Consider the following 10,054-nt stretch of genomic DNA (forward strand, 5'->3'; position numbering starts at 1 on the left):
CTAATAGGGGGGTGAAATGTTCAATTCAGGGTAAATATGAGTTTTTTTTTAATAATGTATGTTTTTACTACTTGATATTTTATAATGAGGTACATGATGCCAAGTATTTTGCCTCAATGAGGGATTGGCATCATATCTAGGAAAGTGACCAAATTGGTTATGTTTGTTCTCTAACCTGGTTCATTGCACATACTTAGTTTTATTACTGCACTATTGAATGTCTTGCTTAGTCTTTAAAAGAAAAACAAATGCTGTATGCCCCTTTTAAGTGACCAAAATTATTAATGAGGGAGATTGCACACAATTAATTTACAATCCTCCAAGTCCTCTGTGTGTTGAGGGAGGAAAATTATAACCTTGGTGTACTGGAACTTTAAAAAATATCCAGCCTAAGATATATTCATGAACGACCCAGGGCTGCAACATTCAAGGGGCATACAGTAGGCAAATATGCCTGGTTGGAATGTATATTATTTGACCTAAGAGTTGTATTTATTTATTGCATGTAATGTAGTTATTTAATAGGAAAAGTAATAGTGCTTTTAAACAAAAAATAAATGTTTTGATATTGCAACTAACTTTATTTTTTACATGGAACTTTGTTTTGTACTGTTTGATATGACCACAAATAAAAAGATAAAAGACCCATGCGTTCTCAAGACATTCTCATTTGACATACATAAAAAAATCAACCGGACAGATAAGTCGCAAGTTGTTTTAAGCAGTGTGTAACATAGAAACATAGAAGATAGGAGCAGGAGTAGGCCATTCGGCCCCTCGAGCCTGCACCGCCATTCAATGAGATCATGGCTGATCATCCAAATTCAGTACCCCGTTCCTGCCTTCTCCCCATATCCCTTGATCCCTTTAGCCTTAAGAAATATATCCAACTCCTTCTTGAATATATTTAATGAATTGGCCTCAACTGCCTTCTGTGGTAGAGAATTCCACAGGTTCATCACTCTCTGGGTGAAGAAATTCCTCCTCATCTCAGTCCTAAATGGCTTACCCCTTATCCTTAGACTATGACCCCTAGTTCTGGACTCCCCGGCCATCGGGAACATCCTTCCTGCATCTAGTCTGTCCAGGCCTGACAGAATTTTATAGGTTTCGATGAGATCCCCTCTCAATCTTCTAAACTCCAGTGAGTACAAGCCCAATCGACCCAATCTCTCCTCGTACGTCATTCCTGCCATCCCAGGTTTTAGCCTGGTGAATCTTCGCTGCACTCCTTCTGTTAGAACGGATTCTTTTACCCTCAGTCTGGTTCAGCAAACACTGAGTCGAACAACTGGAGAATTCAAACGATTTATTACCCGCGGAATCTTACTCTGAAATGTCAGCACCGACTCCTGCAAGAGCCTAACGAACCCAACAGAGCAAGCTATTTCTCATACAGCGTGCTACATTTTTATCCCTGCTTTTGAGAGAGCATTAACACCTCGTACATTCTGCACCAATCATGAGCTGTGCATGTATACATTAAATTGGATTTCCTGGTCTGGCAGTTTGAAATAAAGAAGTCCCATTTTACTGAATGGGTTACAGCTAAGTAAACATCCTGACGATCACCTCAACATTATGGTAATGTGTTTGCAATCACTAAAGTCTAAACAGTTTCTGCTACATTGTTTCTATCAGCAAGGGGTAACATCATGGGTGCCAGCCTCATTAACAATTAAAGATCAGGTATCAGGCCAGCCCTTTTTACTTCTCTGCTGTTTCTACAGTTTCTGGTTTCTGTTTCTCGAAATGATATTCTCATTCCCTCCTTTTATCATTCTATGATAACCAACCGTTATTCGGGTACGTCTATCTTATTTAGTCGATCAAATTCTTCTACCTTCTAACCTAAAATAGTCAAAGCTGCTCATAATAGAGGGCAACTTCAGACAACGATTCTGTCCTTTGGTGTCTGTAGTTATACTGCATGGTCTTGCAGTAACAGACTTGGTCGCCTGGCGTCGGCAAACGTAATCAAATTTACACTCAGTCCAATAGCATGGCAATGTTCCTCTGTGTTCGTTTCTCAGCATTAGCGAGCGGTGGGGCTGTCTAATAAGCCCAATGTAGGTGTCCAAGTTGATCACGTTCCATTTCCCGAACCCGCCTGGGTTATCATCATTGCACCGAAGCACGTCTCCTGGGCATAGATGGTGTATCCGCTTGGGTTGGTTCCGCTGGCATGTCCTCCTTCTGGGCTGTTGAGTTATTCCAGGGGTGAGCAGGACACTGATGGAGAGGATCCACAGGGGCGTCTGCATGGTCAGTCGGCGCGGCACGTCTGTTTAAGGAGAGATTTCTTGGAAGCAAGAGAGGTTAGCATTCTTTAAGTTTTAGGCATAGCATTACTGACAATTTTACAGTGGTGGAGGTGGACCCAAGCACTCTTTCCCTCTACTTTGGCAGCAGTTGGAGTGGTGAGTAGGACTTGATAGGGTCCTTCCCAACGAGGTTCCAGTCCTTTTCGCGTCCAATTCCTGATCAATACATACGTTCTGGGCTCGATTTTGGACGGACTGACTATAGGGGGGAGGTCGATGTAGGCAGCGCGTACCCGGGAGTGCAAACTTTTCAATGCCCTGGTTAACGACAAAATATAGTTAGTCATTTCTGCCGTCATGTGGTGAAACTGGACAGTCTTTGGGACTTCCTGGTTCCACGGGGTTTTGAGAGGTCTGCCATATATGATTTCAGCAGGGCTTAACCTTGCTGCACCAGCCAGGGTAGTACGTATTTGGAACAAGGCCACGGGGAGTAATTTGAGCCATGTAGTTCCCGTCTCGGCCTGTAATTTGGCAAGTTTATTTTTCAAGGTCTGATTAGCCCGCTCGACCAGTCCGGCGGCCTGTGGCCTGTAGGCACAATGTAACTGCTGTTGGATGCCCATTTGAGTGCAGAATTCCTTGGTTACCTGACCCACGAAGTGAGGGCCGTTGTCTGAACTTAATCGGTTTGGAATTCCGTACCTGGGAATAATTTCTCTCATTAAAACTTTTACAACAGTGGAGGCTTTGTTATCTGTAGTCGGGTAGGCCTCAATCCACTTACTAAATACATCAACGATAACCAGTACATATTTATAACACTGACACCTTTCTAACTCAATGTAGTCCATCTGGAGGGTCTCAAAGGGACTCGTGGGTAACGGCGTCTTACCCATTTCACAAGGTATGCCTTTTCCCGGGTTATGCTGCTGACAAATGAGGCAGCGGCTGCTAATACCTTGAGCCAGAGCTTGTAATCTAGGATGCCACCATGTAGCTAATAACGTGTCACTAGTTGCTCTGGCACCACAATGAGTTGCAAAGTGTATACATTCAATAACCCATAATGCTAGCTCATCTGACATACAAGTTTGCTCGGCAGGGGTGACCCATAATTTAGACACACAATCATATGTACAACCGAGCTGTTTCCACAGTCCCTTATCACAGTCAGGAGCATCCTCCTGTAACTTAATGACGTCTTGGATGGTTGGCATTGGCTTTTCCGAGGGAGACTTGCTTTTATTTGAGCTTTTAGTCTGGCTCATCATTCTAGGCACAACCACTCGTTGTTCCTGGGACGCTTCCCTAGCTCCCTGGTCAGCGCATCTATTCCCTATATCTACAGGGGTTTGTCCTGCTGTGTGTGCGGAGCACTTTATCACGGAGATCTGTTTTGGTAGCATGAGGGCTTGTAGCAAATCAGATACTAATTTCTGATGGGATATCTGTGTTCCTGCAGAGGTTAGGAACCCTCTGTTTTTCCATAATTGTCCGAAATCATGAACCACTCCGAAGGCATATCTCGAGTCTGTATAAACGTTAACCTTTAAGTCCTTCCCTAAGATACAAGCTCGTATTAATGCGAACAGTTCTGCTTGTTGGGCGGAATACGGAGACTCAAAGGCAGCAGACTCCAAAGTGTTACCGTCCTGATCTATGATTGCATATCCAGAAAGTCTTTTCCCAAGGGGGCTGACGGACGCACTTCCATCTACATACATGGTTGTGTCAGGACTCTGCATTGGGGCATCAGATAGATCCTCCCTGACGGAGGTATCTTCCTTGATTAAAAATAGACAATCATGTCCTGGGTCTGTTTGTTCGAGGGGTGGTTCTGTGAGAAAGCATGCTGGGTTGATAGTAGTACAATGCTTAAATTGCAGTTTAGGATTATTCAACAGGTATATCTTGTACTTGTTCTGTCGGGCCATAGTGAGGTGCTGAGTTTGTAATTGGCCTAATAGTGCAGTTACCGAGTGCGAACTGTATACTGTAATATCTTGTTGCAAAGTTAGGTTGGCAGCCGATTGTAGGCTATTATAGATGGCGGTCAGAATCTGGGTGCATACGGGATGCCCTAGCGCTACCGGATCTAACTTCGAGGAGTAGTAAGCCACCGGCCTATGCTTGTCCCCATGTTTTTGAGTTAGGACAGCAGTCGAACAATCAGTGAGGATAGTGCAGTATAGCTGGAAGGGCCTGTCATACAGGGGTCTCCCCAGTGCTGGGGCTTGCGACAATGCTTCTTTTAGGTTTTCAAACGCTCTTATGGCGACAGGGTCTAGCTGAAACTCGCCCTCTATACTGGTGTATGGTGTTAGTCGTTTGGTTTCTAGAGCGATGTTGGGTATCCATTGTCTACAGTAGTTTACCATCCCCATCCATTGCCTCACTTGTTTTGCACTACGGGGTACAGGAAACTGACAGATTGGCTCAATCCTGCTTTTCTCTAGACTCCGCTCGGTTGCTGAGAGCAAGAAGCCGAGGAATTTAACTTTCTGTTGAGCCACTAGTACCTTTGATTGAGAGACTACGTACCCGAGTGAGAATAGGTGATTAAGCAACTGGGCGGTGTCTTCCCGGTTACTTTGTTCGTCAAGGCTAGCTATTAACAAGTCCTCCACGTACTGGACCAGAGCGGAACCATGTTTCAAGGTCAAAGTCTGCAACTGTCCTTGTAGGCACCTAGAGAATAATGTTGGGGAGTTTACAAAACCCTGCGGCAGTCGGGTCCACGTGTACTGTTGTCCATTATAAGTAAAGGCAAAGAGGTACTGGCTTGCCGGTTCCAGTGGCAAGGCGAAGAAGGCGTGCTGGAGATCGACTACTGCAAAGATTTTCGCTTGTGCAGGGACCTGGGCCAGAATGTGAGCTGGATTAGGTACTAGTGCATGAAGCGGTTGTACAATAGCATTGATAGATCGTAAGTCCTGTACTAATCTGTACTGCTTTGGCTTTCCTGATTTTGGAACTGCAAGTATGGGCGTGTTGCACGGGGACTGGCATTTAATCAGGATTCCTTGTGCCAGTAGTCCCGTGATCAGTTTATCAATGCTGGGTATCGCTTGTTGTTTCAGCGGATACTGTCGTATAGAGGGTAGTACAACATTTTCCTGTAGGGCGATTTGGATGGGAGTTATTTTAACGCATCCTACCTGTGTGGGGTCTTCTGCCCACACTTGCGGATTGACGTATTCCGGTACCTCATTCCCAACGTGGTGGTGCAACTGTGTCAAGACTACCTTTGGCTCTTGGTATAACAGGATAGCTCGACCGCCTGACAGGGCCTGCTCCTGCCGGTCATCTGGGTTAGCTTGTTCAACTGCCTGTTTTACCATGGGTCCCAGGTCTTTCGCACGGTAGGGGGAGTTCACTTCCCGGGTGATGTGTGGGGCTACAGTTAGGGGTTGCTTCCACAATTCCGAGGGAACCTCAACATATTCTGCTTTCCCCTCCGGTCCCGTAACTATGGCTCGGAGAACAACATTCCACTCAGTCCCTTCATAAGCTTGGTAAAAATTCTCCAATTCCTTATCCTTTCCACTTCGATCATAAGCTAGGGTTGCATGAGATGGGGGTTCATCTTTTAAGTCCAGAGTCCACCATTGTGGGGTGATAGAGACGTAATATTGTCTTTTAGGGGCCCATGGTTTTACAGTTATTCCTTCGTTCCCACACTCAAGTCTTAGCTGAAATGCACATAACAGGTCTCTGGCCATGAGATTGCAATCCAGCCCATTTGTGATCATGAATTGGTGTTTCACAGACTCATTTTGAAATGCTACTTCAACTGGTTCTGATATCGGGTACTGGCACACTTGTCCTTGGAATCCGGACAGGCTTTGTGTTTCCCCGGATTTAGGGAGATTGAGCTCTGATCGGACAGATGACATAGCAGCTCCGGTGTCTACCAGAAACGTATGCCGGCTCCCTTCAATCAGCAGTGATAGAACGGGCTCCTCGTCCGACTGGAACCCGTTCACCACGAGGTTGGCTAGTCAGTACTGGGGAAACGGATTATTCTGGGAGAAGTCTGTATATCTTCCTTGTCCCCGATTTCCCTGCCAACCTCCCCGTTGTCCTCGCATGTGGCCCCCTCTTCCTTGTCTTCGGGAGGGACATTCCCTGCTCCAATGGCCTTGCTGGCCACAATTAAAACAGGTATCTGACCCTGCTTGCCTCCCTCCTCTTCCTCTATCGCCGAAATTTTGTCTTGGGGGAGTGTAGGGTGGGCCATAATTAGGGACGGTTGGTCCGTTGGGATGGCTGATATATCTGTACCCCTGTCCATCAACCCACCCTGGGACACATTGCTGGGGTTCCATCTGATATCCCATCACATCTTGGGTGGGCTTTGGCTCTTCCTTTTTTATCACGTACTCAGTCTTGACCTTGACCTGGGGCTGACTCTCCTGACTCTTATTTTCTTTCCAATAATATTTCACTGCCCTGGCCATCTGGCTGGGACTATTCTCTGACCAGTCCATATTGTTAGTCTTAATTGCTTCAGACACCGAGGTTGGTAGACAATTTATCAGGATAGCACAGTATTGCGGCGAGTTTGCTCCGTTCTGGTAATTAGCATCTCCTGACTGACTCCGATACACCTCAGAGAATCTCTCTAGAAATTCCTCTGCTCCCTCGCCCTTTCGTGGTTTAGTATCCAACACCTTGGATATATCAACGGGCTTCTGCAGGGTAGTGGTTAGGGCAGTGAGTATGGCACGTTCACGAACATCACCCTGTGCATATTGAACCTCTAATGCGGCATGGTCCGCAAAGCCTAGGTTAATCAAGAACCTTGCATGTTCGGTGGGAGTCAAGATCTGCTGTACTAAAGCCCATAAGTCTCTTGATTCAGCATTATAGACGAGTATAGTAGTCCGGAGGAAATCTACAAACAAGGTGGGGGATTTCTTCCTATCTGGCATCCCGGCTGAGGTAGCCATTATCTCGTTAGGTTTCCAGGGGTAGAAGATACCTATGGTCCGGGGGTTATCGGCGGCCACTGGAATATTTGCGTTAAATGTAGGGTTAGGCATTTGTCTCACCGGCAACTGCCGGGGTGTCGGTTTATGTCTGGCGGGTCTCTCGGTATCGGATTCTGATTCCAGGGATGACCAGTCGTCTCCCGAATCTCCCTCGTCAGTATCACTATAGTCTGGAGCCTCTAGGGAACTCTGTTCCTGACTGTTTGATTTCTTACTCAGCACCATCTGTCTCTTTCTTCTTCGTCTGCGCGTCCCTACTGGACTATCTAAAGGTGGGGGAAGTGGGTTTCTCCTTCCCTTGTGTCGGGTACGGAAAGCTACGGGGTCAGTATACTGGGGACCCGGTGGTTGGTTTCCCATCTGGACCGGCGGGGGACTGTTCATCTGAACCGTGACTGCCGGCGGCGGGGAAACGACACTGGCAGATACTTGAGGTGTCGGCGCGGGGGTTTGTGCAGTTGGTACGGGTGGTGCCACCGGGGGATAAATGTTAACGTACGGGGGGGGAGCGCGGGGAACAACATGAACCCTGTGATTCCATTCGTCCAAATCATCATCACCATCTCCCTCTGTCAAGGCAAGGCCAATCATTGGATTACGTAATCCACTCTTATCAGCCTTTCCAGGCTCGCTCATGGTCTTTTCAGACTTTTGTTTTGAGCGTTTCTCATGAGCACATTCCTTTTTCAATACCTCTACTGATTTGACTACCCCTCCCCCTGTAAGTGCTATTCCTAATTTTAAGGCATTATCCTGCCAACTTGCTAACAAGGAAGTTTCTTTCAGTTCCTGACAGTACTGTCTCCATAGGGCAATTAGTTCTTTGGCTGTGGTGCCCCTGTTACTTTTCCAAATTAGTTCTTGAGCCTTTTTAGCGGCATCTAGGTTCTTAGTTCCTCCTAGTGGCCATTGATCACTTCCTAATTTCTTATTTAATCCTCCCGACAACTGTCTGAGTTGCTTCGCTTTGTCAGGATGTTGTTCACAAAGGGTCTGTAAGGCGCTACCCGATTCAGTCGTGGTATCTAAACAGTTGCCCATCTTACTCCCCTTGTGAACTTTACACAGTCGCGTTTTAAACTTGTTCAGAGCCTAGGCGGGCCAAGTGAGATACTAAGTCGACACCTTACCTGACACAAGTACTTATTACTAAGTTTACACAGTTCCTAGTTATTCCCTCAGTACGTATACTGACCCTCAGTGATATCCGATCACTGACCCTCAGCGATATCCGATCACTGACCCTCAGCGATATCCGATCACTGACCCTCAGCGATATCCGATCACTGACCCTCAGCGATATCCGATCACTGACACTCAGTGATATCCGATCACTGACACTCAGTGATATCCGATCACTGACCTAATCACCTATCCCTTCCAGTATTCGCCAGACTGACCTGGATCTCGGCGGGACACCACATGGGAGTTAGCGATTGGCCGACTCGTCGTCAGACTGGCGGAATCGGAGGAAAACCGAGGTAGTACAAAAATTACTCACATCAGGGGCCCATTTCCTCCCTCCACGTCCGAGATGATTCAGCTCTTAGTTCGCGAACTCTCGGTGACTGTCCGTTGAGATCCCACTTCTGACACCAAATGTTAGAACGGATTCTTTTACCCTCAGTCTGGTTCAGCAAACACTGAGTCGAACAACTGGAGAATTCAAACGATTTATTACCCGCGGAGTCTTACTCTGAAATGTCAGCACCGACTCCTGCAAGAGTCTAACGAACCCAACAGAGCAAGCTATTTCTCATACAGCGTGCTACATTTTTATCCCTGCTTTTGAGAGAGCATTAACACCTCGTACATTCTGCACCAATCATGAGCTGTGCATGTATACATTAAATTGGATTTCCTGGTCTGGCAGTTTGAAATAAAGAAGTCCCATTTTACTGAATGGGTTACAGCTAAGTAAACATCCTGACGATCACCTCAACATTATGGTAATGTGTTTGCAATCACTAAAGTCTAAACAGTTTCTGCTACATTGTTTCTATCAGCAAGGGGTAACATCATGGGTGCCAGCCTCGTTAACAATTAAGGATCAGGTATCAGGCCAGCCCTTTTTACTTCTCTGCTGTTTCTACAGTTTCTGGTTTCTGTTTCTCGAAATGATATTCTCACTTCCATGGCAAGAACGTCCTTCCTCAGATAAGGCGACCAAAACTGCACACAATACTCAAGGTGCGGTCTCACCAAGACCCTGTACAACTGCAGCAAGACATCCTTGTTCCTGTACTCGAACCCTCTTGCTACGAAGGCCAACATACCATTTGCCTTCTTAACCGCCTGCTGCACCTGCATGCTTACCTTCAGCGACTGGTGCACAAGAACACCCAGGTCTCTTTGCACTTCCCCTTCTCCCAATCTATTGCCATTCAAATAATAATCTGCCTTCCTGTTTTTGCCACCAAAGTGGATAACCTCACATTTATCCACATTATAGTGCATTTGCCATGTTTCTGCCCAATCACCCAACCTGTCCAAATCATACTGGAGTTTCACAACATCCTCCTCACAGCATACCCTCCCACCCAGCTTTGTGTCATCTGCAAATTTGGAGATACTACATCCAATTCCCTCGTCCAGATCGTTAATATACATTGTGAACAGCTGGGGTCCTAGGACCAATCCTTGCGGTACCCCACTAGTCACTGCCTGCCACTCAGAAAACGACCCGTTTATTCCAACTCTTTGCTTTCTATCTGCCAACCAGTTCTCTATCCAAGTCAATACCTTGCCCCCAATCCCATGTGCCTTAATTTTACAAGCTAATCTCTTATACGG

The 10,054-nt window shown here is 46.3% G+C and overlaps 1 protein-coding gene across 1 annotated transcript; it reads right to left on the reverse strand.

Moving 5' to 3' along the window:
• Positions 1-6,019: 6,019 nt before the first annotated feature.
• On the reverse strand, positions 6,020-7,852 carry LOC147121837 (uncharacterized). The gene has a single exon (XM_085977711.1). It carries the CDS (start codon positions 7,850-7,852, stop codon positions 6,269-6,271), a length of 1,584 nt encoding a protein of 527 aa, XP_085833837.1. The 3' UTR covers positions 6,020-6,268.
• Positions 7,853-10,054: the final 2,202 nt, after the last annotated feature.

The sequence above is a fragment of the Somniosus microcephalus genome, chromosome 3, assembly GCF_052327205.1.
Source record: "Somniosus microcephalus isolate GS21.2 chromosome 3, FLI_Smic_1.0, whole genome shotgun sequence".
NCBI classification, from domain to species: Eukaryota; Metazoa; Chordata; class Chondrichthyes; order Squaliformes; family Somniosidae; genus Somniosus; species Somniosus microcephalus.